This window comes from Solea solea, chromosome 16, assembly GCF_958295425.1.
Source record: "Solea solea chromosome 16, fSolSol10.1, whole genome shotgun sequence".
NCBI classification, from domain to species: Eukaryota; Metazoa; Chordata; class Actinopteri; order Pleuronectiformes; family Soleidae; genus Solea; species Solea solea.
In genome coordinates, this window is record NC_081149.1 from 14,177,233 (window position 1) to 14,203,843 (window position 26,611).

A 26,611-nucleotide genomic window follows, 5' to 3' on the forward strand; every position below is an offset into this window, starting at 1 on the left:
TTTGTTTTGTTTTTTTGTCCAGGTTTTTGCCAGTGTTCAGAGACTAGCAGAAGCATTTATAGCCCTCCATGCCGCAGGGAATCCTCTGTTCAGAAACTGGGAAGCCCAAATCACCTGCTGTTTCAGCAACAATGTACCCAGCATTATGATGGACTTTAACCTGGGCAGTGTTCTCAGTACTGTCATTGTAGATGGTAGCTTAGAGGAGCAGCTTCCAGAGCTTTGCAGGAAAATGGAGAAATGCCTGGACTACTGGATGGATTTTGTAGACAAGCAACGATCGCAATATTACTACCTTAACTACTACACAGCAGAACAGATTGTTTACCTGTGCAGCAAACTGACTCAGCAAAATGTGACCAATGTGGAGGACCAAGTCCTCATGATGCTCTCATTTATCAAGCAAAATTGCACAGCCTCAGACTTGAGGCAAGTATGGCATGCACTCCAGTATGAAGTCCTCACAAAACCGCAAGAGCAAAATGAGGACATTGAGTTTCAGACTTTTGTTGTGTTGCCAAATGAGCCAGGTGACCCTGAGTCCACCAGCGAACTGGAACATCTGCCAAGTCTTGTGGAACAAACAAATGCAATCCAAAAATTTGATCTTGTATGGAATACGTACATGAAAGACATGAAGAATTTTCTTCCAGACATTCTCGATATGAAGAGTTTGGGACTACTGTTGGAAATACTAGCTAACAGAAACGTTGAGAGTGAAGAAGAGAGTGAAGAAGACCTTTCCGATGATTACATTGGAAATTTAAATTTAATAATAAGGCAGCTGCCTAAAGGATTGGTCACTGGAAGTCCCAACCTCATTATTTGCCCACAGGAGGAGGTCTTGACATCTTGCATCTCCATTTACATGAGCAGTAAAGGCGTGACACTTCCCACCTATGATGAAGTGTTGCTTTGCAACTCCTCAACACCATATGAACAGGTGGAGCTATTCCTCAGACGCTGTCTCAGCACAGGCTACCAAGGACAGAAAATATACTCTCTGCTGTATGGAGATCTGCTGGCTTATGATGTGAGCTCTAAACTTGAAAACTTTTTTCAGCGAATGAAAATGCAGAGCAGGAAAGATTATAGACTTGTCATCATCTGCAGCTCAGAAAGAGAACATGCCTACCTTCCATCAGCCTTCAGCCAGTACAGATTGCACATGATTCCCCAAGAGCCAGTGGCAAGAATCCAAAGTTACCTCTGCAAACACTATACTGTTCCGGCATATCAGTCTAGTGCCGCAGCTGCATTCAAAGATAGACTGTGTGTTGGTGTTGTTTCATCCAAAAGGGCTGGCGTTGGTGCGTATACATTTTACAAGCTGCTATACCATTTTTGCTGCTTAACATGAATTTTATTGTGTTCTGTCTATCCTAATACCAGTCATTACGTTTTCATTTAAATTCCAGGTAAATCTCTCTACATCAAGAGGCTGTATGCGAAACTGAAGCACTCAACCAAAAAACCGTCCATGTTGAAATGCATCCGCTTGATTGAACCTAAAATAGATGAGAATGTTGTCCTTCAGTCTCTTTTGGACACCCCCAAGAGTAAAGAACTCACAGTGTTTCATTTTGATGTCACATCATCGGTAATAATGGATTTTATGTTGATGTCAAAGTAAAATAGGCTTTTCATTAGGTTATTTCCGAACAGATGTTCATGATATGTGTTTTTGGTTTGTGAAAAGGTGCAGAAAGGCCTCCATGAGTTTCTTTTCAAACTGCTGATCCTGCGCTACTTAATGGATTCTGAGGGAAAGATGTGGAAATGCAATGACAAGCAGCTGTATGTCATAGAGTGTTTAGAACCATCGGTCAAATCAAGCAGAAATACATCACGGCAGGTATGAGATTTTATGAGTTTTGACAAGAACACAACCCATTTTGAACTGTTATTGATATTAAGGTGTATTTTCATCTCTGTTTTCTTTGTAGGCTCAAAATGTGCCCAACAGCCCATTCATGAAAGTGTTCCCAAATATTTACTGTCAACCACCCAAAGAAGTTCTAATGCTAGAGATGAGGAAGCAAGACGATCCTACCACTGTGAGCACTGATGAGCCATTAATGGATGATGAAGAATTCAGGAGTGCAGCATTTCAGCGGCCATTTCAGTATCTCACAAGATTTCATAATCACATTAATCTTGACGTGTTCACGTACACAGGGGTTGAAGGATCACACATAGAATGCCTTCAGATGCTTCTCATGTACTGTGGAATCATAGACCCATCCTGGGCAGAGCTGAGAAATTTTGCATGGTTTCTGAACCTTCAGCTGCAAGACTGCGAGACATCTGTTTTTTGCGATGCCACTTTCACTGGAGACACGCTAGCTGGATTCAAAACATTTGTGGTGGACTTCATGATTCTAATGGCAAAGGACTTTGCCACTCCGTCGCTTAGTATCTCTGACCAGAGTCCTGGCAGGCTGCAGGTGGACTTAACTGGTCTAAGAGATGAAGACTTGGCTCCTTTTCTGATTAGAAAGAGATGGGAAACAGAACCACATCCATACCTTTTTTTCAATGATGACCATGTGTCCATGACTTTCATCGGTTTTCATCTTCAGCTCAATGAACAAAACTTTGTCGATGCAATTGAGCCTAACACTGGAAGGGTGATAAAAAATAATGTCATGACAAAGGCATTGTACGAAGGCCTGAAATTACAGAGAGTCCCATTCGACATTAACTTTGATGACCTGCCAAGAGGGGAGAAAATAGAGCGAATCTGCAATGTTCTTGGTATTCAATGGCCTCTTGACCCAGATGAAACATATGAACTTACAACAGACAACATACTGAAGATGCTGGCAATCCACATGCGATTCAGGTGTGGCATCCCGGTCATTATCATGGGTGAAACAGGCTGTGGTAAGACAAGACTAATCAAATTCCTCTGTGAGTTGCGAAGGAGTGGAGTGGCATCTGAAAACATGAAGCTGGTCAAGGTGCATGGAGGGACAACTTCAGAGATGATTTACACTAAGGTCCAAGAAGCAGAAGTCATTGCGTCTGTCAACAAGCAAGACTATGGGTTTGACTCTGTTCTCTTTTTTGATGAGGCAAACACTACAGAGGCTATCAGCAGTATTAAGGAGGTCCTCTGTGACAAGACAGTCAAGGGAAAAAGGTTGACCCCAAACTGTGGATTGCAGATTATTGCAGCATGCAACCCTTACCGAAAACACACAGATGAGATGATTCAGAGATTAGAATCTGCTGGTCTTGGCTACAGAGTTCGAGCTGAAGAAACAGATGAAAAGCTTGGATCCATCCCTCTCCGTCAGTTAGTGTATAGAGTTCAAGCATTGCCGCCAAGCATGATCCCTTTGGTGTGGGACTTTGGTCAGTTGAACGATCAAACAGAGAAAATTTACATCTGTCAGATCGTGCAAAGAGTGATTGAAAATAAAGCACTCCATCAAAGTTACATCCAGTGTATCACTAATGCTCTTTCCGCCTCACAGAAGTTCATGAGGACAAGAAATGATGAATGCAGCTTTGTCAGCCTGAGAGATGTTGAACGCTGCATGCAGACATTTGTTTGGTTCTATGACAACCATGTCATGTTTTTCACAGAGCTTGAAGAATTTGAGAGTGCGCAGATGTCTGATAAAAATGAAAGGCATCAGAAACTGAATGAAGTCAGAGATCCTGTTTTCTGGTCGCTAGTCATGGCAATTGGAGTGTGCTATCATGCCTGCCTAACAGATAAAGACAAATACAGACAGAAAATCAGCAAATACCTGCCATCACCATACAGCCCAGGAAAGGTTTTGCAGGAAATTTCACTCATGCAAGACCTTCTTTTAAGTGGTGTACCAATGGGGGATACTATTGCAAGAAACAATGCTCTCAAAGAGAATGTTTTCATGATGGTTCTCTGCATTGAGCTAAGAATCCCTCTTTTCTTAGTTGGAAAACCTGGAAGTTCAAAATCCTTGTCTAAAACTCTCGTGGCAGATGCAATGCAGGGCCAAGCTGCTCATTCTGACCTCTACAAGAAACTGAAACAGATCCATTTGGTATCCTTTCAGTGCAGCCCCCACTCAACACCAGAAGGCATCATTAATACATTCAAGCAATGCGGACGCTTTCAGGAAGGAAAGAATTTGGATGAATACATTTCAGTTGTGGTTCTTGATGAGATTGGCCTGGCTGAGGACTCTCCAAAGATGCCTCTGAAAACGCTTCACCCACTACTAGAAGAGGGCTGCATTGACGATGAGCCGCTACCACACAAAAAGGTTGGTTTCATTGGTATCTCCAACTGGGCTTTAGATCCTGCAAAGATGAACAGAGGGATCTTTGTCTCTCGTGGAGACCCTGATGAGAGGGAACTTATAGAAAGTGCTAAAGGCATATGTTCATCTGATGCAATGGTTTTGGAAAAGGTCAGGGATCTCTTCCAGCCCTTTGCAAGATCCTACTTGAACATCTGCCGTAAGCAAGGCAAAGGCTTCTTTGGATTACGTGACTATTACAGCTTGATCAAGATGATTTTTGCAGTTGCCAAGATTTCTCAGCGGAAACCCACACCAGAGGAAACTGTAAAGGCAGTATTGCGAAATTTCAGTGGCAAGGATGAAGTAGATGCAGTTGCTGTGTTTATCAAAAGACTCCAGATTTCACCCAACCGGGAGAACCTCAGTGCCATTGAGTTTGTGAGAGAAAACATGCATTCAGTTGGACAGGAAGAAGAGTGTCGTTACTTGCTGGTGCTAACCAAAAACTATGCAGCCCTGCAAATCCTACAGCAAACCTTCTTCTCAGAAAGTGTTCAGCCAGAAATAATCTTTGGATCCAGCTTCCCAAAAGACCAGGAATATACCCAAATCTGCCGCAACATCAACAGAGTGAAGATCTGTATGGAGACAGGTCAAACAGTTGTGCTTCTAAATTTGCAGAACCTCTACGAAAGTCTGTATGATGCTCTCAACCAATACTACGTCTGCTTGGGAGGACAGAAATATGTTGACCTTGGACTGGGAACCCACCGTGTGAAATGCAGGGTGCACAAAGACTTTCGCTTAATTGTCATTGAGGAAAGAGAGACTGTGTACAAACAGTTCCCAATACCTCTCATCAACAGACTGGAGAAACACTACCTGGACATCCACACTGTCCTTAAAGCTGAGCAGAAGAGGATGGTGGAAGAGTTGGAGAGATGGGTGAGCGTTTTTGTGTCTCTCCGGAGTCAAAATGTAGCAATGATTCCTGCATACAAGTACCAGCCCCCAGATGTCTTCATTGGCTACCACTCAGACACATGTGCTACTGTGATTCTTCAAGTAATGGAGAAGCAGAAGGAAAGTATGGAAATCTCAGATCCTGAAAAGCGACTACTGGATGAAGGTAAACTCATACTGCTCAAATGTGCAACACCAGACTCAGTGGTGCGGTTGGACTGCACAGGCCTTCCTAAAGTAGAGAGTGAACATCTGGCTAGAGTGTATTTTGAAGAGCAGAATAACAGCTGTTTGGCAGACTACATTCTTGATCAGACAAGGCAGGCAGTTCATAGCTGCTCCTCCTTCACAGAGGTAACTCTTTTTGTTATATGGTATCAGTTTAAGTTAAGCACTTTTACATCTTCACAAGATATTGCTAATTTCAATTTATATCTGTAGGTGACAACATTCTCCAGACTTTTGACAACATCTGACTTGGAACCAATGGAAAAAATGTTTCAAAGTATTGAGCTACTCTCACTCCAGCAGTTTGACACAGAGCACTCCTTCCTGAAAAAGATCAGGTTTGTTGAACTTTAGGGTAATGTATAGCTTTGAACTCCATAGCTTTCATGGCCCTTCAATCTCAAAGATTTTGTTACTATCAGTAGTACCATTCACAATAGCAAATCCCCATTTTCTTGTAGGAACTTCCTTACTTCTGACAAGGGAAGTAGTAGCATTGGATCCTGCAACAAGATTCTCATCATTCAATGTGACTTTGATGAAGCCTCTCACAGTGCCAATCTCATTGCATCTGCAAAGTAGGTCCAATGGTTACGCTGTGTATTATGCACCAATCTGTTCTGTTGAATATTTAATTGAAATAAATTTTGCTTTTAACTTTTAGGTATTCGTCCATAAATGAAGTAAACAAAATAACCCAGGAGGGCACAGGATGTGTGTTCTTCTACTTCATCACAAGACTACCAAGAATGGAAGGAGGAACTTCGTATACTGGCTTTCATGGAGGTGTGGTATAAATATGTGATATTAAAACACAAATTTTTTTCTCAATTTGATCACATTGTTCGTAGCATAGAAGATAATTGAGACACATTGATGCACACAGGTCCGTGGAGATCAGTTCACATTGACGACCTCAGACGGTCGAAAGACATTGTTTCTGACATCAAGGTCTTACAAAACTTGACTATCAGTCAAATGTTTGAAACAAAGATAAGTCAGCCTGAAGGTAAGTGATTTGTTAATAATTGACTGTAAATGATAATATCATCTCCTTACATTATGTTACCTTCATCTTTAAAATCCTGAAATATCTTTTGCACAGCTATGGAGGTGAATGATATGGACACAGAGAATGAGCTGGAGGAAATGGAGTTGGAGGGAAATGTGAGTGCATACTTTTTAAACATTTGTTATTATGAGATAAGCACTAAAAATCTACCTTTTTAAATTTGGGATGTACAGTTTGTGCATCAATTTTGTGAAATAACCTTAAAACCATGAAATCTAATTACTTACAACAAGGATGCTATGTCATGTTATGTTTTGGTGCCATTTGTGAGTCTGGTTTTCAACCTGTGAGTCATTCTGCTGCAGGGCTGGGACACAGTCTTGGACACAACAGCAGTACTGAGGAGCTGTGTGCAGAGTGCAGTGGGCATGCTGAGGGACCAAGTAGAAAGTGGCCTGCGCAGTACTCAGAGAGTTGAGGTCCTGCTGACACTCCTCAGTGACAGTAATGAAGTAAATGGTATGAATAATTACCTTTTTAGAAAAATACTGCATATACATATTCTTTTTTTTGTTTGTTGCTCATCATCTCATCTTTTTGCTGACAGGTGAATTCCTACAATCTGTCAAAAGGCATCTTCACTCATTGCTGGCGAATTATGATGGTAACAACCTCTCATCCATCAACAGCAACTGGGTCATTAAGGAGGCCTCAAACATTGATGCCTTGCAGGAAGGAGGCACATTCAGGTGACGGCTTTCTCTGCAAAATACAAAATTTTGTTTACCTATTTGAATCAAGTACTACCTTTTTGATGAGCACTATTAATTAATTTTTTCTGGGTTTTTGACAGGCACACCTTATGGAAGCGTATTCAAGCTGTAGTCACTCCCTTCTTCGCACAATTGATTTCAGTGATTGATCGTGACCAAAACTTGGATATCCTGCTTGATAGTAACTGTGGCGAAGCTGTTAAGAGGCTGTGGTTGGATATCTTTGGCAATGATAAGCTTCTGGAAATTCCCCACCTAACAATGGACAACAAGTAAGTGGTGGTGGTAATGCGCTCGTAAAGGACACTAGATGCCTAAAAAAAATAAAATAAAAAAATAACGTTGAGTTTTCTTTGCAAATGTAAATTTATTTTCTCTGCACAGCTCTGATTCAAGAACAATCCTTGTTCTAAACTATATCGCCCAAGACAAGAACTTGAGCTGCAGCATGCCATTCAGTTGGAGGATCAAGGACTATCTTGAGGAACTCTGGGTTCATTTGCTTCAGCATGAAAGTAAGTAACCGAGTCTTATAAGGTGCACTTTATAGTAAACATTTGTTGCTCTGAAATAAAATTAATTTATCTGCTAGGCCAAGCTCAAAAAGAGTTTGTGGAGTTGTTTTGGAAAACACCACTTGGACGGTACATTGCCAAAGCAGACTCTGAGATACAAACAGAGTTTTTTCAACGCTACATTCAGGATTTCATCTCCATGACGATGACTGTGACTTGTCCGGAAGATCTGCAGGTTGTTTTTTCTGTAATGCTTATGTAACTTTGTGTTATGAAACAACATTTGCCTTTTAGTATATATTGATGCACAATATCTGTTTTTTTTTTTTAGCTCCTGTCGCATGCCTTACGTTGTTGTGTTAATGAGCTGCAAATAAAGCTCAGTGACACTGAAACAGTGACCTCTCTTCCCTGGATCCATGTTGCTTATCATGAGTTTAAAAACCGGCTGCAGAACCTTTCAAGAATGATCTGTATTGAGCCCCAAGTGACCCATGATCTCTTGAGGAATCCTCACGCCCAAGATGGGGTTGAACTGGTGAGTCAGTGACTGTTTATTTTATTTTTATTTTTATTTTTTCCCTTTATTTTAATATTAAATTTGGGAGGACAAGTTGATTAAAGTTAAATGTACTTTGTAAATGTAATTTTCTTCTTGTCTCCAAGATTCTTGATGTGTTTGCTGCTTTTGCGTGTGTGGAGTACCTTGAACCTAAAGTCCTAGACACAGATGCCCAAAGGCAAGCCTGGCTCAGGCAGGTCAAAAAACTCCAGGTTCCCATTGAGTTAATCTGCTCAGAGGACACCATAAGACACTATGGAGAAAGAAGCAAGGTCATTGCATGTAGAGTCCAGTAAGTAAATTTTTCCTAGATTTGCCAGATCTAATTGCTAACACAGGTTTGAGGTTTAAAGTGCATTTTTAGATACTAGGACCTGTGTTGAATTTGTTTGTCATGTGTTTCATGTTTCTTTTTTTCAGAGCTAGATGGAATCGGATATTTTCTCTGTCTCTGTTTGTTGAGCACATGTTTGACATGGATGAGAATAAGCTTACACCTCTAGTTTTGGGGCATACCAAAAGACTTGGCCAGGTTGGTTCTTTGTATTTATCTGAATTGTCTTGCGAATAGGTTCATGGATTTTCATAAAATTGTATTCACAATGACATAAATAATTCTTCCGTCCATAAAACAGTATTTTGTTTCTGCTCTCCTCTAAAGATTCTGGAGGAAAGTTCAGACCTCAAAACCCAGCAGTCTTTTGAGGCAGTTATTCGATTGCTGAAAAACTGCAAAGATGAAGCTGTTGAACACATCTTCAGGTAGAAATTCAGTTTTCTTTCTAATGTATTTTATCAGTGTCTTCCATTGGGCTGTGTTTTCATTTATTGTTTACGTTTTATTTAGGTTTGGCCATAAAATCTGCCCAGTGTGTATGGGAGACCCAAAAGATCCACTCTGTCTTCCATGTGATCACATCTACTGTGTAGCCTGCATCAAGCAGTGGTTGATCCCAGGTCAAATGTACTGTCCTCTTTGCATGCAACCAGTCGATGATGACTTCCCCATGGTTTCTTCAGATGCCATGAGGTTGGTAATTGCATGTGGACAGTGAGAAGGTTGTTCCACACATGTACAAATACTCATATTATAACTTTGTTGACAGGCTTCTCATCAACCAACATGCTCAATTCCGGAAGCAGTGCAACACCTTCTTCATAGACCTGGTGTCTACTGTGTGCTTCAGGGACAACTCTCCTCCCTCTTCGGAAGTCATTCTAATTTTGCTGTCCTTTCTCATGGTGGAGGCAAACTCAGTTCGCATTCTCAATGGTAGGTCACTCGTGTGTGTATACCCTCAAGCATGTATCTGCAAATCCCGTCAGTTGTGAATATCATTCTTTTTGTTTTTTGACAGTCAATCGACAAGTTCTCACAAAGGTGCTCTCTCCATTTGATGACTCTGTGGATAAAAATCCAGTGGTTCGATCAGTTGTGCTGAAACTCCTGCTAAAATACAGGTGGATCGATGTGGATGCACATTTGGCACAAGTTTAACATTTCTTTGGTTTGTTTTTTTGGTTTTTAATGAGTTGTCTTCTTCTTGTAGCTTTGATGAGGTCAAATGTTACTTGCAGGAGCATCTAACGGTGATTGAGCGGAGCCAAATATTGGAGGGGACAGACAAAACTGAACTCTACTGCTTGTACATTAACTGCTTGGAGGTACACAGTGATTCAAAATAATTCTCACCTGTATTGTAGTGCAACTTGTTTTCACTGGGCAAATTTACCTTGTACCATTTTGATTATTTTAGGATTCCATGTTTGAGAGGTTGCAGTTCAGGTCCAGTGCAGACCAGCAGGTGTGTCTGCAAAAAGAAAGTGCTTTTCTGACTGACTACCTGCAGTCACGTGCTCATTCTGCTGAAACGGCCACTGTGGAATATCTGCAGCAGGTGGCCAGAGTGCGTATGGACCTGGATATGGCTGTTTGCCTCATCCTGAAAAATCTGAGATCCACTGGTTTGTAATATTGTATAAACTTGTCATGCGTCAAGTCATATGAATGATTTTATTAAATTTGTTTAAATTGTATGCTTTATTCATTTTAATCTTACACTAGGGTCAAGAAAAGGGGATCAAAGTGGAACCACAGCCTTCCTGACCAGTGTGGTGAACTTGTGCAAGCACAGTGGAAACGACTGGTATCGCGTTTACTTGATCCGTAAGATCGGCAGCCAACATGGAGTGGAGTTTGTCTTGAAACTCCTCAAAGATAACAAATTGGACTGGCTCTTCCCTGAAGAAGCCCTGCAAAAAGTTTGTATTTTTTTGCACAGTGTTAGTTGTCTAATGAAAGTGAGGTTATTTTCTAAATGCAATATTAGCAGTAACTAAATATTGTGGTTCAATATCAATTTCACTCAGAGTGAAGAAGCCACTACAATAGACCAGTATCTTGTATGTGGAGAAGACTACAAAGCTATCAGAGATGCAGTTGCAAAGGCAGTGATGGATGGCAAAATGGACGGACTGGATGAGGCTTGTGAGGTAACTTACATGTTTATGATTTGCAGTTAAACTTCATGTAACAAAAAAAATATCTGCATTTGTATTGCACGTTTACACGGATATGTTGCTTATACAGAGATGCGGATGCTTACCACAGAGGAAAACAGTTTATCTCCTGTTGGCGCTGTACAGAGAAGTCACCACTCTCTACAGAGAAGCCAATGTTGCATTCCTTCCGAAGCCTGAGGTGGGTCTCTACACTGAGATGCATTTGATTGTCCTTCGGGTACTACAACACTGACAATTGCAACTCAAAAGGATTTTCACATATCCTGTTCTTATTACCATTGTTAAATGCGAAACATTGCTACTGCGCCAGCACGCTTTGTTTAAGATACAGAAACTGACAGTGGAATTATTTCCTTCTCACCACAGCTATTAGACGCCCTGATGGCCTACGTTGAGACCTCCAAATACCTTGGCAGCGCATTGGTGAAGCCCTTTGCTTTGGCTCTTTTGACAAACCAACTCGGGCTGTTGACTGTTGGTCCTAGGGCTTCTGGTGCCCAGCGTGTGTTGTGGGACTTGACGGTTCACCTGACTGCTGTCTTGCTTTGTGGGAACCAGGGGATCTTAGGTCCTCTCCAGCAACTTGCTCAGACACCTGTGAACATGCAGGTATGTATAATGTAAGCTGCTCTTAGCATTGCCAGCTTGTCCTTCTTTAAAGTCAACTGAGTGTCTGTGCATGTTTCTTACAGGCTGCCTTCTTGCCGACCATGCCTGAGGACATGTTAGCAGTGGCTCAACAAGCGTTGGGACAGTTGCAGTGGTACTGTAAGTAATAAACAACAGAATTATACTGTTTTATATATGTGATATGTCAAATGACGATGCTATAGAACAGGGGTCTGCAACCTTGAGTATGAAAAAAAAAAAAAAAATGTGTCCACTCTCCACTGAAAAATTTGGATTGTATGTAGTTCATGCTGGAGAAACCCTGCCTGGCATAGGTATGCTATTCCAAAGATTCCAAAGACACATTACTTAATTTAATTTCAAACACAAGTTTGTCGAGGTTTTTTAACGTCGCATTTGACGTAGACATAAGATGTGACACACAAAAGCTACAAGGAGCTGCAGTTTGCAGGCCCCTGCTCTAGAATGGTTAATGATTGCATTTTTGATTTACTCTTATCATAGATTGTCCAAATGGTCACCCCTGCACCATTGGAGAGGTATGTTGTGTACAGAACAACTTACAGGTCTATCTTCTACTGTTGTATTATTTTCATATCCTTAATAATTTGTCTTGCTCCCTTTTCTTTAGTGTGGCCAGCCCATGCAAATAAGTCATTGTTTAGACTGTGGAGTTGTGATTGGAGGAAACAACCACATCCCCGTGGCGGGATTTCAAGTTGCCCAAGGGCGGTAAGTAAATAAATAAAATGAATGAATAAAGAATATGGTTAATTATTGTATGTTTATTGTTGTTTGTGTTTATTTCTTCTTTTGGCAGAGCTGACCGTACCCAGACAGGCCACATCCTTGGGGACCCAGGTCGTAGGGGCAGTCCAGATATGCTGGACACAAAGAGTATTTCCCCCTTTCCTTTCAACATTGTGCGCATGCTCACTCACATGGCCATGCTGTTAGGTGCCTGCAACCAACCACAGGTAGCCTGGATAAAAGAATGCTTAAATTTGGGCTTTAAAGGATGAGATGTGTGATCTGTGATTTGTTTGCTTTTCCAGTTTATCTCTGCCATCATCAAGCCTCCAGTACCTGACCCAGGAGCTTTTCTCCTTGCTCACTTGCAAGAAGACCTGAAACAGTCAATCAGGTCTCTGGGCAAAGGGACAGACGACACCGTCAGCACTATTCACCTACTCATCAGCAGTCTGCTGGAGCCTCATCAGCAACAAACATGTAAAGAACAACTTAAAATAAACATGAATTTGAATTGTTTGAATTGGCTATTGTTGGATGATTATTTGTAATCACAAGTTTACTAAGTGTAGGATGTCTAGAGCAAAATTGTCTATTTCTAGCTTTGCAAATTGACTAAGTGAATATGGCAGTGTAGCTACACTGGTAACATCCTATAGTAAGATGGTAAAATGTGTGTTCTATGCTAGATTTACTGTATTTCTTTCCACTGTTAAACCCAGCCGATCTCCTTTCAGGGCCTGTTCCTAACAATCAGCTCTCTACAAAAGAGGCTAGAAATGGATGGGAGGTGGAAGTGAGCAATACTCTCATCATACCTCAACTGAAGGTAGAAATCTCTTTTTTACATTTGTTCAGAAGGGGATTAAAAAGCATACACATTATTTTTTTCCCACAAATTTGTGAATAACATGTTGTTTTTTTCTGCCATCTCCTCCTCCTCAGCACTTAGATAGAAGGCTAAAGGAAGTGAACACATTCATCCGGTCTGACTCGCGCATCTCTGCCAATCCAATCATGAAACTCGTGTTTGGCAATCCTTGTCTCTTCTTGGCCTCACTTCCTCAAAAGTCCCTGATCCATGGTTCTGCTGTGTGGAACTGCAGGGAGAAAGTGTCTCTGCTCACCCTGTCTCGTGTTGTAGAGCAGAACGATGGCAAAGACATGCTGCCTGTACTCTGGAGATTTCTGCATAAAGTAAGTCCATAATGTTCTAAAGTTGCTGTTTTATAGAGTAAACACAACAAATATATTGCTTTAAATTTTTTAGGAGGAAAAAAAAAAAACTACCCCCTGGGGTCATAGGGTACAATTTCTGTGCCTTCACTGACCGAGCGATTATCCTTGTTGTTTCTCTTGATTTTACTCAGGAAGCAGAGCTCCGGCTGGTGAAGCACCTTCCCGACATCCTCACACTGCAAAGGGATCTGGTCAGGAAGTTTCAGAACATCACTGAGCTGTCTTTTGGGACCATTGCCGAATTCCTCAACAGTCAGAAAGCAGGTAATGAAACAAACAAGTCTTCACCAGTGGCTCTCAGCTTTTTTTTTTACTTTATGACTAATTTAACCACGAGATACACAGTTCTGTGGAACTTCTAATTAGCTCTTTCTTGGAACTGTCATAGTATAATAGTTGCGCCATACAGTATATGCCAAGTAATGAGCTGTTTTAACCTGCAATGAGAAAATGATTAAGAACTCTTAAAAGAGCAGCCAACCTCTAATACACCTGAACACCTCAAGCTTCTAATGTAAACAACATATTAATATTATTTTACCACCTGTTGAGCCAGTGCAGATCATGCGTGGAGAGTCCGCGTATGTTTACATTTTGAAGATTTTTTTTTGTACTTTTTCTTGACGTGCAGTTAAGCTGAAAACCTGGTATGAAAAATACATCAACATCTTCCTGACAACCTGGAATCATCTCAGAGTGTCCTTGGCAACCAACGGTAAACACAAACATCAACAAAAAATACATTTTATGAAACCAACAAGGGTTTGCCCAACTTTGTGGTGTACTGAAACTTGGATTAAATTGTTGTTTTTCAGGTGAGATTAAGATCCCGCCAGAGTGTACTGAGAAGGATCTGGACATCAACAGTGATTTTAAGGTGCTGTTACCACGGCGACAAGGCCCAGGTCTGTGCTCTACAGCACTAGTGAGCTACCTCATCGCCTTGCACAATGACCTGGTGTACTGTGTGGATAAACACACTGGAGAGGAGACCAGGTGGGGGTGCTCACGTCACATTTTTCCTCATTTGTTCATGTTTCACTGTGAGAATACAGCTTGTGAAATGACTCCCCAATGCCTCTTTCCCATTTCTAAATGATTCCTTAAAGGATATTAAGATAACCTTTTTAACCATTTCACAGATAGAAAGATATTTTATGTTCGCAGCTGTGCTGGTAATAATTAAGAGGCACGTTCTCTCATTATTGACCTGTTTATCGCTCCCCTAGCTACAAAGTGAGCCCTGCAGATCTGAGTGGGCTGCATGTGATTCGGTACGAGCTGGAGAGGGACCTGATATCCCTGGTTCTCTCCAATACTCAGTACAGCATTGAGAGAGGTCAAGAGACGATTCACGAGTATGACCTGCCCAAGATCCAGCAGCAGATTGTGTCCCGCTTCCTGCTGGGGAAACCTCTCATCACTCTCAATGTGAGCAAATGGAAAACAGGCAATGTACCGCGGCTGTGCCCCCAAAAATCTGTGTCACCACTGTTTTCACCACAACATCCTTTCTTTTACCACAGGGTATCCCAACACTCGTGAACAGACAAGACCGCAACTATGAGATCATGCTGAAAGATGTGAAAACAAAAGTGAAGCAAGTACGTTTGGACATGCAGGATGTCCCACTGGGGCTGCCAGTCATGTATCATGTGTAAAAGATGTTGCTGTAGGTAAACCCTTAATGAGCGTGTACATCATGTGTCTGTGCACTAACAGGAGCCTCTGCAGACTCTCACCCTGTTATCTGTGGCCGGTGAGTTGCACTCGTACAGTGAGGTGTGTGAGGCTTTGTCCACACTGGAAGTAGCCCTTGGCTTTCTTGCCATGACTGGGGGAGATTCTCACATGCAGCTATCCTGCTACCTGGAGGAGGTTCTGCAGATGGGGAACCAGATGGCGCCACACGTTCTCAAGGTCGTCCTTTCAGAGGAACTTTTTTCTAATCTTGTAGTGTTGTTGTTATCTTGGATCCTGGACAGTTGTTACACCGTTCACATTTCTGCAATAACTTCCCTCTAAGATCCACGTCGTTATGCTCTATATCATTTTTTTTAATTGGACTTAAGATAAAATGTGTGTTGTTTTGCTTCCAGGCTCTGAGCATGTGCTGTCTAAAGCATTGTGTGGCACTATGGCAACTGCTGTCATCGCTCAAATCAGAAAATATGCTGCGGCTGAAGAGGGTAATGCATCACACACTGCCACCCATTACAGATACATACAGCATATTTATAGTAGCAGAAGTAGAGAAATGTAACTTAATCCAATTTAACTGACTTATGACTTATTCTTGTATTTCTTGCATTGCTGCAGGACCCGTTTGTAGGAGTGTCGGAGAAATACAAGCAGCCTCTGAGCGAGGATGAACAAAGGCTCCTGACTGGTTTCTTTTCAAAGAGCAGCGCTGACGCTTTCCTGCTGGAGATGCACGAGTTCCTGGTGCTGGACCTCAAAAAGCCCAATGCGCCTGATACCTTCAATCCTGACTGGGGGTAAAACAAAATGTTATCTATTATTTCATTTCCAATTTTTTGACCCTTATATAAATCTATAAACTCAATGGTTTTAGATAAAGCCTTTTTTAAATTTTTCTTTTCAAAATGTACTTTTTCTTAATAGAAAACAGCTTCTTTTTACTCTATACTTGCCTCTTGTTGTCAGCATCAGTGCTGTTTATGCTGTCCAATCATAGTTAAATTGATCTAAGTTTAAGTCCCAGTGTGTAAGAATAAGTGACATCTAATGGTGAGACTAGAGTGCAGCGAACTGAGGACTCCTTAGCTCATCTCTCTTTTCCAGGCATGATGGGAAAGTACAGTAGCCTTCGCATTCTAGAAAGGATGTAAATATACTTTCCAAACTCTACGTTCTCTCTCTGCCTCCGTTGTAGTTTTTTGTTTATACATTAATTGTACGTGGCCACTTCAAAATGCACAGTGCATGTCATCTTGGGAGTCATAGAATCTCTGTAAAGCAGGGCCCTTGGCTTGCCAATTGATATTTTATTTTTAAAGTGACTTTACACTTGGAATGAGTAGTATATAAAATTTTCTGCCATTGAACCTTCTTAAATATTACACACTTTAACGTATGTGCTTTGCCTCTTACAGCTTAAAAATCACACTCCTGTCTTACATGGAGCGCAAAGACCTGGACGTCCCCCCTGATGTGGAGGAGCTCTTCCCAGATGAGATCTGCCTGTCCCGTTATGTGGAAGCCTGGAAGTTCATTATTGCCTTCAAGCAGGATTGTGGACAGAGGCAGTGAAGTCCAGGTGAAAAATGGTCGACTTTTTTTTATTTTTTTTATTCCTGCCTTCTTTCTTTGACATCATCGAATCCCTCAGATTATGTTTACAAACCTGATGTGGGTCTGAACGCGTAATATAATCAGTGTTTTATGCACATTTATGCAGAGATGTGCCTTTTTATGTGCACTCATATTAATCTTAATGGTGCAACAGAATATGTATAATGGTTCACAAAGGTAGAGTTGTATTGTTGTTTGTTTTGGTTTATCATGTTTTGTACGATTTTATTTTTCATTTTATTGCGCAAAGAGAGTCGGTGAGACGGTGGAAAAGTCTTTTTTTCCTTGCACTTAACATGATTGTGAAGAGAAAAAACAGAATTCTACTCAGGGACAAACCGATCTAAATCACTTAATTTTTTTGTAAACTCTACTTCATCATTCCACTTTCTTGTACGTCAGTGTTGTTCAATTGTTCTGTTTTTGTGTTATGTCATTTTTCTTCACAGATTTGCTGGCTTAAAAAAAAGATTTACATGTATTTGTTGTTGCTTTTTGGTTCTTCGTCAATGATCAGCATAATGTTAAAAAGGGATAGAAATATATATAGCTACAATAAAACACATTTCAATCAGATGTGGTTGTTTATTAAATAAAAATAATAATAATATATTCCCTTCCTGGCTAACTATTGTGTATTACTAACTTTAGTATGGCAGTAGAGCTAAATTTTGCTCTGTTGTATATATATCCTAATTCCATTGTTTCATATTGGAAACAGTGAAATAAATAAATAGGATATTATTTTTCAGTGCCCACAAGTCTGAAAAGTCCAACGCATTGTATCAGTGACATCTCACTGACATCACTGTTTAGTTTTCATCATAACTATATGGCACAAACCGGTTTAAAGTTAGTTTCACCTATAATTCCCTGCACATTCGTGAAGCTATTCACTAGTGACTCTCAACTGTGAGTGTTGAGTGTTTCAAGTAAATTGTGCTCTATATTTACATGTTACATCACCAAAAGCCAATAGAAGTTGTCGGTGATGGAGTGCTCAGGAAATGGCTGCCTGCCTAGGGTTGCATGACTTTCTGACCCTCCGTTGGTGGGAGCTCAATGTGTTTCTGATCAGCCCGATGGAAATGATAAGGACAAGACTGCTGCTGGATGGCACCGTAATTCGATTTCCTCTATACCAAAGCAGTGTTAAGTACAACAATGACAAGTGGAAGCACGCGCCTCTTGAAAGTAAACCGTGCCAGCGACCACCCTCTGGGAATCTGCAGACAGAATAAGTGACATCCATAAGAGACGTCACAGTCTGGAGTATTTTACCATCTCGCTCAAACGCCACAAAGTTTTCCTTAACAATCAATAATCAGTCCTGCCTCAATAGATTGATTCCCTCTTTGTATTCAAGATGCCAGGCTGGAAACTAAAGCTGTCTTTGACCACATTCCACCACCAGACTAAGGTGATTATGCTGCTGCTCTGGGTGAGCTGGGATTTTCCTCCCTGCTCATTAGCAAAACCCAAATGTGGGAGTACTGTACACGTGGTTAATAAACACACACTAATGGGTCATGAGGCATGATTTGCACAACTCATTCCTGTAGCATAAGCCTCACTGAGCAAGTTCAATCATTTTCATTTCCACTTGTGTACGCTTCAAAATTCACCGTGCCAGTGGAACAAAAGGAAGGAAACAAAGAGGCCAAATTATTTCCTCTAGTGTTTTTGTTATTTTTGTCTTTGTTCCTTGATGATGAGAAATTTGGGATAAAATGATTGTGCGTCATGACTCACACTTAAAGGGATACTTCACCGATTTACATTTAGCTTTGTATTACTTGAGTCGGGGGAGTATTTTTGAAAAATTGTACCTCAGTTTCGTCTGAGTCGAGAAATATCCTCATTCTTTTTTTTTGTTACGCGTCTTGAAACAAGCCTTGAAACGCTAGACCCACTCGTAGGGGGACAGGACCTCATTCCCAGAATGTAAACAGTGTCCGCCATCTTTGCTAACGGTTACACTAACAGGACCAAGTGTCACTGGACACGTAACAAAGAAAAGATTGAAGATATTTCTCATCTCAAGGGAAACCGAGGTTGGAAAGCAAAATTTTTCAAAAACACTACCGCTACTCTAGTAATACAACGCTAAATGCAAATTGCTGAAGTATTCCTTTAATGATATTTCGTGTTTGATGGACAGTTGGTCAGAGAGGCATCTTCAGAACGTTCAGCTTTGATAAATAACAGAGGTCTGTACCCAAACTTTCCCTGACTAATTAGTCTTTAGGCCGACCACAGATCAGACTGATTGTCCGTGAGCCATTTTATCCTAATGTGAATTTCTCTGGTGAGTCATTAATGAACTATAACTCAGGACTTTAAAGCAACGCTCTGTAACCTTGTTTGGACGTGGCGTCGCCATAGCAAACAATGAAGACTTTTAAGTATTTTTTAAAACACGGTGTGTTCAGCATTACTCATCCTGAACATGCTGGGCATGATTCTGCATGTTTGAATTGTTGCGTGTTCCCACTCACCAAACTCACATAGTGCAAAGGTTCAGGTTCAGAGTCGAAATAACTGTTAAGTTTATGTTCTCATCCATATATATGTGCATATCATTTCTGATGTATAGATTATAATACTACCCTTTATGATCAGTTTTCTGATCTTTCTTTTTTAAGCGCTTTGAGAAGTCTTGTTTTTATGTTACTGTGATGTAACTTCATTTTAGTGCCCCTTTTTTTTTTTTAACATGAAGACACTTGTTTTTATCCGTAGATCACGATGATATGAGAACGGGATAAGCAGAACCTGTCAACATTCAAGGTGTTATTCTTCGAAACATGGCAGATGAAGTAGGAAATGCAACAATAACAAGGGCATGAAAATATCGGCTTAATTAGCTAGTGGACTAATCCAGTGGTCAAAGTTTTTTCTAAACCAAGTACCACCTGAGAAAATGTTGAGCCCTTGAAGTAGCACCATTATCACCAATGTTAAAATACAGGGGTGTAAATAGGCTGAACAAAGTCACTTCCTCCGAGTGCCACCAGAGGGAACTCGCGTACCACTGGTGGTACACATACCACAGTTTGAGAACCGTGGGACTAGTCCAGACCCAATTAAAAAAAACTGTTACAGAGAGGTTGTATATCAAAATATTTAAAAATTCAACAAGGTCAAATTTGGGTCAGCAATCTAAATCGCGTCTCCTCCCTTCATGTTTGTCTTGAGCGGCTCCTGTATATCTATTTTACTTTCGAGAGATGCCCTTTGAACTCTGCACTTCAGTTAAAATAATAGGATTTTTGTTTGGCTCTGCGTTGTCACTGTGCCTTGATCTGTGGAGGAGCTTCGCACTTAACCCTTTGCAAAACAGCCTCAGATATTCATCAACTTTACACCTCAGGGATCCAATATCATTCGCAGGCGCTGTCGCCAGCCAGGCGCTTTAACCCGAAAAGGGAGCTAAGATTCGAATGATTGCGGCATGAAATCAGTTCTCTGAAAAGCCCCCCGATACCCCAGAAAGCCCATCAACAGGCTACTGTATTTACTATGGGGAATTACAGATGCTTTACTGGCGGTCTGCGAAAATGTTTTCTTTAAATTAGCCCTTCAGGGTGCTGCTGTTATTGCATTATTAGTGTTTTTTTAATTACTACGTCATCTGAAATGTATGTAGGTCAGTGTGGGGTGAGCGCAGAGACCCGTGTCCGCGCTCTCAGGTTGCCCAGCCCGCTGTGCAATGCTGAGATGAGGGTGAAATGTATTAACTAATTGTGTGCACTTCTCCTTGCACTCAACACTTGGGTTTGTCCTCCAAGCACAAGGAAGAAATTAAGAGCTCTGCTGCCATGTTGTTCTATTAAACACATGAAGAGAAAATACAATTACGAGTTAAGTGGGAACATACCACATGGGATTATGAGGGAGGCGTAGCGTTTCAAGATTCCAGAGTGACATATTTGCTGTGTGCATGGGCAGGTTTCCTACCAACACTGTTTAGAGATGTGCATGTAAACATGGATTGGAAGCATGTGGTTGCTCCCTCTGAACTGGCCATTTATGTTTGCTGTAAATGTCTCATACAAACAATTTAAGTCGTTTAAAAGTTGAAGTTATGGACTTCTATGATGTCCCCATTTGCAGGTGTTGCCAGCGTCAAAACTTTCCTTTGGCAGAGAAGCTTAAAGTTTACCCAGATTCATTACCACGGCTTGAATTTCAATACCAAAGTGTCTGCTAAAGGCAGACAACCCTACCTTTGGGTTTGTGTAACAATAATAGCACATATTGAATTAGACTGTTATGGTAAGGTGAGAGGTGTGTTTGAGAAGCCCAGAAATATGTCGAGTATTTCCCAAATAATAGGAAGAGAAGACGAGATAGGGTTGTGTTTCAGGTTGTGAGTTACCTTCACATTGTCACAAGCTCCTTTTGCTCTCCCTGACTTTTGTTTTGGGAAGAAGGCACTTCATAGAGTGAAGGGCAGAGGACACAAACCAGACTTATTCATCTGTGCGTTTAGTTTGAAGGGGGGAAAATGGGGCACCGATTTAAGTCTGGAAGGCAAATAGTGGAAGAGAAAGGGTTTCTGCTGTCATCGTTTTCTATGTTTTCATTTTGTTTTTCCTATAGGATGCAGTGGAAGCCTTGTAAAGATGGAATATTCTATTCATGTTGTGTAAAGATCATTTCCACGACTGAAGCTGCTGATGATACATCTCATCTTTATTCAGTGTCACACAGACAAGTGGGGGACGTTGTTTAGCTGGACTGACACACTGGTGTTAAGACTTTTCTGTAACCTTGTGTCGTTACACTTTATTCTTTGCACAAAACAACATTTCAAACTTGTGAACTTGGTTGGCACACTGTTAGCTGCTCCTCTTTCTGCTGCTCTTCACCTGTTTCTGCGTTTCCACACAAAGAGGAAAGGATTATAGGTAACACTCTGAGTTTACCTTCCTTTTGAAAGTAAGGCTCAGGGTCTAATTTTGCCATGACTCTCTTTTTTTCTTTTTTGCCACATGAAAGATTGCTGTATTTTAAAGGTACGTGAGTTTTAGTCATATACTGTATATCCCCTAATTGTTATTGTGTAAGATTTCCCGAACTTTTTCAGCCTAGAAATGTCATAATTTGACAAAAGCCTAATGTTGTTTCTTTTTTCTCCAACGGAAAACTACAATTTCAAAGAGAGAAAACAGTCTCGGGCGAACACCAAACAGTGTCATATAATACAATTTAATACTGTTCTCTCTGTTTCCTCTTTGTCTCCTTGTCTTTTCCCCCCCATTTGCTTTTGCTGACATTCCACTTTCTGTCTCCCTCACTTTCTTCTACCTGATGTGCTTTGTTGTCTGACAGCCTCTGGCAGTGAACAGATAATGACCGTCCAAGACGCTTTGTTTACCGTGGATACTAAAGGATTAGAGTGATAACGACTGGTGCCAGTGTTGTAACAAGTCAGTAAAGCCCTCCACGGTGTATGGAGGTGCTGACAGTTATCCTGTACAAGATTAGAAACCCGGGATTATAGTTTGCTCTTCTCCACCTAGTGATGAGAGACGGGAGAGAAGACCCTGAGGAGCAGGACTGTCAAGGGTGAATGTATTATACATTTGTTACAAAACTTGCATCCTTATTTTTCTGTTTTCTGTACTCCAGGATCAACATAGACTCAGTTATGGAAATGATGTGACATTATAACTTCCCCTTTCACCTGAGTATTCAATGATGCCTGTCGTGGTCCATGATGGGAGATGGTTCCTCTGCCTCCATCTTAATTCTCCCGTGGTCCAGGCCCAAGTCGGTGTAGAGTTCCTGTGCCTCTCTTCTTGGCCCCAGCACAAATACACAGGGCGCTCTCCGATTGCACTCGATAATATTTATCCTCAATTATAATTCCACAGATATGGATTCTTCGGTGGAGTACAGTGGCAGCAGACAAATCAGAGTGACCTTGAGCCCCAGATTAGGTCTTACTGAGGTGGGTTCCTGCCTAAACCCTTGACAATTCACATTCCCCCCCAGCAGTGGGGCAAAATAAGCAATGTAGCCATTAAGAGCTCCAGTGCAATGTTGAAACTTGGCTGTATATTTGTCCTTGTGATGAGCGCATGCGTTGCTATATGTAGTGACGCGGGAAAACCAATGAGAATACACATTATGTGCCACGTGTGTGTGGGGTGGTTGGAGTTTAAATAAATCAATCTGGGCCACAATCTTGTATCTGTATCAGCGTACCCAAACAAGGCAGAGGCAGGCATACTGTAAATAGAGCAATGACTTTAGTTGAACATGGCCATGGATTACGAAAGGTATGAAATTTAAGGTGTTTTGGCCTCAGTAAAAGAACTTTCTCTAGAGAGACTGGCAACACTTTACAGGACACTAACACAATGGTGATGGTGTTGTAATAGTTTTAGTCATGTTGTGGTAAAACTATCTTTTTGTAAAGTGAAGTTATTTCACTGATGGTAACTTATATAATATATAATTCTCATTACTAAGCTTTTATGTGTATTTTACTCATAAATCGGTATTACCGTTATATTATCTCCTTACTACTACACTATTGTGTTATAACCAAGCTGGAAATGACTTTAGAAAAATAGTTTAACGTGTTAATTCTACCGTCATTTTAAAACAACAAAATGACCATGTTGGGATTGTTTGTAAAGCCTCACTGAAAGACTCTTCTTGGCCATATAGCTGCAAAGCTGATAGTTTTGTTTAAACCCCATTATCATATTTTTCCCCACATTTCTGTGTTTGATGATTGTCCTTATAATCGTCTCACCTCACCGCACGTCTTATAAAATAGTTTTAAAGGTCCAGTAAGAGTGCAGTTGGTTGTAAATTGCAACTTTACCCCCTACATTCATACCACTGAATCCTAAACCCTGGTCATTTCATGGCACCTAACTGAGAAGTACATGGAAACGGCAGTTTATAGCTTTATGTTTCGATTCACTACATTTGGATCGTATCCTATACCTTCACTTTCTAAACACTGTTTGTAGATTGCAATTAAATACATTTATTTGCCTATTTAGTATTTAGAATAGTAATTTCATTGTTTTTCGTTCTTCTCAAAACTATAATATGTAATAATAAGTGGATTAATCACAGTGACACCGTTCACATATAAGTGGTCATGTGAGGCACTGTTAATATTAAAGTGTAGCAACACCTATACATTTAGATTTAAGTTCTCTGCTGGCTTGAAAAGCAAATGATTGTGAAGACTGAACAAATATCTCTGTTTTGGTCTACATTTGGACAATATAAAAATCAATATTTAACTTGGTTAACTGGGTAATAATATGCATCCCAAAAAGAATAGACCTTAATAGTCTCAAAATGTCCTTTCTGGCCAGCCACCATTAAATAAAAGAGGATCGGCCTATAATTTGTTGGTCATCTTGCCATCAGCAGATTGAGGATTGAGGAAAGGCTGGGAAATACATGGAGAACTCTTTTTGTGATTCCCAGGAATAAGATGCATGTCATTTCCTGCCAGGCAGGGTGCAAATAGTTGGCTATTACTGCTGCTCACTGACAGCCTGTTCATGTTCTCGTTGTGATTTTCAAAACGAAACATGTATATTTTTCTTTTGTCGACAGAAGCAGTATTTCCAGGCAAATGACGATTGTGGTTTGAAAACATTTGAATTAGAGCCTTTATAAATATGCTTCAGAGGAGCTCCCGGCTTTGAAAAATAGCCTGTTTACTCTACCTTGCGATACCCCCTGTGATGGATTTCCAAATTGTATACACGAAGCTTGCACAAACAATACAGACTAATTGCAACATATCTTGAATTACATGCATTTCAGCCGGCGATAACAGGAGGGTCACGTGTAAATAGATGTTATTAATGAGCCTACTGACAAAAATGAATGTTGTTTGAATGTGTTGAAGACTCGGTTCTACAACATTCAGTGCACAAATGTGACTTTAAACTGTTAAAAGGTTGGATTTTGATTCATTGATGCAGCGCTCGGGCCACGTGGTTGGTGTAGTGGTTTTGCCTTTGCAGCAAGAAGACCCAGGTTCTCAGGTTCTCAGGTTCCTCGTGTATGTGTGCGTAGTTTTTCTCCCACAGTCCAATAACAATAACATGCAAATTTTGGGATTAGGCACCGAAGGATTGGGTGGTTGATTCTCTCTACATGTGGCCCTGTGATGGACTGGCGACCGGCCCAGGGTGTACCCCGCCCTATGTCAGCCGGGACTGCCAACCCTCATGTGGAGGATAAAGCGGTAGAAGACGGATGAAACGGTGTTTATGTAAAGCACTTACGCAATCTGTTATCACTGACAGACTCTCACTCCCAGTTTCAGCTATAAAGTGTACACAACAAATTAATCCAAAGAGATCAAAAGCAGAGTTGGAAAACAGGTTCCTCCACTAAACCCCAGTGTAACTCTCTGCTCATTCAGTTCACTGCTGATTTATTTCACATTTCCCCCACTATTAAGAAAAGAAGAAAGAAAAAAAAACAAAACAACTAAAAAAAAAAGCAGTGAAGGTTTTAAGAGGCTTCACCCACTCAGGGCCCCACAGCTGAGCATCAGTATTCCACAGCCATCAGATAGTTGGCTTGGTTGATAGCACAGCCGGTGGTTTGGGCTGTCGGCCAACAAAGGACTAATGGCTAAATTATTGGCCACAAGCAGCTGGGCCCAACAACCAATAGACACAGTCACCTACGGATATAATGTGTGTGTGTCTGCACTCTGTGCACGTTTAAAATCGCAACGATGGAACATGGGAAATAGCGGCAATGGCGCTGTAAGATTGTGTGTGGTGTGAGGGGAAGGGTTTGTGATAAAGAAGAAGCAGAACAGCCATGAGATGTCACGACACACTCCAACTGTAAAAGGGGAGGAAGGATCCATCTAGCTCCTTCACCTCGTGGTACCCTGCTCAGTTCAGGGATTAGAGGACAGTAGATAATGACAATGAGCTCAGCAGATACAAAAACATGAGGTTCGAACATGCAGCCACGCACTGCTGACAGTTTATGTGGCTCATGGGAAACACATTCTACGTTTTTCAGACTGAGATGATCAGTGAAAAGTAGCGGTAACACTCATCAGAGCTGTGGATTATGAATGGAAATGTGGGTCAAACTGTAGTTCGTGCGTGACTCATTGATCGGCGTGTATCAGCTGTGATCCCTGGCAGCAGCTAAACATATCCAGGCTGAGAGGATGAATGGGTGTTGGAGGAGGAGGAGGCGCATGTGATAACCTGGGGGTGCCAGGTTATCCCCCCCCCCCCACAGATAACATCGAGCTGTCTCCTTACTGGTACAAGGTCAGGTCAGTTTGAGCATGATTTGTGCTTGTTCTGAGTAAAATGTGTTGGTGTGTAAGGATGAGTGATGAATCATTGTTCACGTGACGACTCATCTGCTCTCTGTGTCTGGCTTACAAATAATCAGACTTCGTCACGGACCAAAATCTGGTCAAACCACATAAATCCCTGACATATATTATGCAGATGATCTAAAGAATAACACCTATAAATCTAGCAATGGCCGGGGTGGAGGGAAAGGAGGCAGTTTGCAGGAAAAGGGAGACATAGTCTCAATTAAGTGTTCTTCTTCCATTTGAACTTGGCGGAGAAGCCTCCGCACGCACCTGGTTCACATCACTCTGAGATGACTTTACCGCACAGTCTCTGCACCTCCCTTGGACTCATCCATCTTTAGATCTTTAGCGCAGATAAGGAGACAATGAGGGATCAGAGTTCATGTCAGAGAAGTGTTAAATATACCCCCCCCCCCCCCTTCACTGCAGAGCAAGAGCTGAGAGCTTCAGTTTAATCACTTTTAAGACATTTAAGCAGCGTCTTTGAGTGCATATTCTTGCAATT

The 26,611-nt window shown here is 41.2% G+C and overlaps 1 protein-coding gene across 1 annotated transcript in view; it reads left to right on the forward strand.

Moving 5' to 3' along the window:
- Positions 1-17,325, forward strand: part of rnf213a (ring finger protein 213a) — a 29,363-nt gene extending 12,038 nt beyond the window's left edge. The window contains exons 26-68 of the mRNA XM_058652772.1: positions 23-1,310; positions 1,419-1,600; positions 1,700-1,855; positions 1,947-5,558; positions 5,646-5,770; positions 5,894-6,010; positions 6,097-6,218; positions 6,319-6,441; positions 6,538-6,599; positions 6,810-6,963; positions 7,052-7,193; positions 7,298-7,489; positions 7,602-7,732; positions 7,810-7,967; positions 8,064-8,270; positions 8,399-8,586; positions 8,715-8,826; positions 8,956-9,056; positions 9,142-9,324; positions 9,401-9,567; positions 9,653-9,755; positions 9,845-9,959; positions 10,052-10,259; positions 10,360-10,556; positions 10,665-10,787; positions 10,885-10,995; positions 11,184-11,426; positions 11,510-11,585; positions 11,952-11,986; positions 12,079-12,179; positions 12,268-12,424; positions 12,503-12,677; positions 12,935-13,026; positions 13,143-13,394; positions 13,568-13,700; positions 14,068-14,151; positions 14,252-14,432; positions 14,666-14,867; positions 14,963-15,040; positions 15,159-15,356; positions 15,536-15,625; positions 15,756-15,934; positions 16,553-17,325. Coding sequence (XP_058508755.1) covers positions 23-1,310; positions 1,419-1,600; positions 1,700-1,855; positions 1,947-5,558; positions 5,646-5,770; positions 5,894-6,010; positions 6,097-6,218; positions 6,319-6,441; positions 6,538-6,599; positions 6,810-6,963; positions 7,052-7,193; positions 7,298-7,489; positions 7,602-7,732; positions 7,810-7,967; positions 8,064-8,270; positions 8,399-8,586; positions 8,715-8,826; positions 8,956-9,056; positions 9,142-9,324; positions 9,401-9,567; positions 9,653-9,755; positions 9,845-9,959; positions 10,052-10,259; positions 10,360-10,556; positions 10,665-10,787; positions 10,885-10,995; positions 11,184-11,426; positions 11,510-11,585; positions 11,952-11,986; positions 12,079-12,179; positions 12,268-12,424; positions 12,503-12,677; positions 12,935-13,026; positions 13,143-13,394; positions 13,568-13,700; positions 14,068-14,151; positions 14,252-14,432; positions 14,666-14,867; positions 14,963-15,040; positions 15,159-15,356; positions 15,536-15,625; positions 15,756-15,934; positions 16,553-16,709 — 10,812 coding nt within the window. The 3' untranslated portion in view covers positions 16,710-17,325. The remainder of the gene's footprint in view (positions 1-22; positions 1,311-1,418; positions 1,601-1,699; positions 1,856-1,946; positions 5,559-5,645; positions 5,771-5,893; positions 6,011-6,096; positions 6,219-6,318; positions 6,442-6,537; positions 6,600-6,809; positions 6,964-7,051; positions 7,194-7,297; positions 7,490-7,601; positions 7,733-7,809; positions 7,968-8,063; positions 8,271-8,398; positions 8,587-8,714; positions 8,827-8,955; positions 9,057-9,141; positions 9,325-9,400; positions 9,568-9,652; positions 9,756-9,844; positions 9,960-10,051; positions 10,260-10,359; positions 10,557-10,664; positions 10,788-10,884; positions 10,996-11,183; positions 11,427-11,509; positions 11,586-11,951; positions 11,987-12,078; positions 12,180-12,267; positions 12,425-12,502; positions 12,678-12,934; positions 13,027-13,142; positions 13,395-13,567; positions 13,701-14,067; positions 14,152-14,251; positions 14,433-14,665; positions 14,868-14,962; positions 15,041-15,158; positions 15,357-15,535; positions 15,626-15,755; positions 15,935-16,552) is intronic.
- Positions 17,326-26,611: the final 9,286 nt, after the last annotated feature.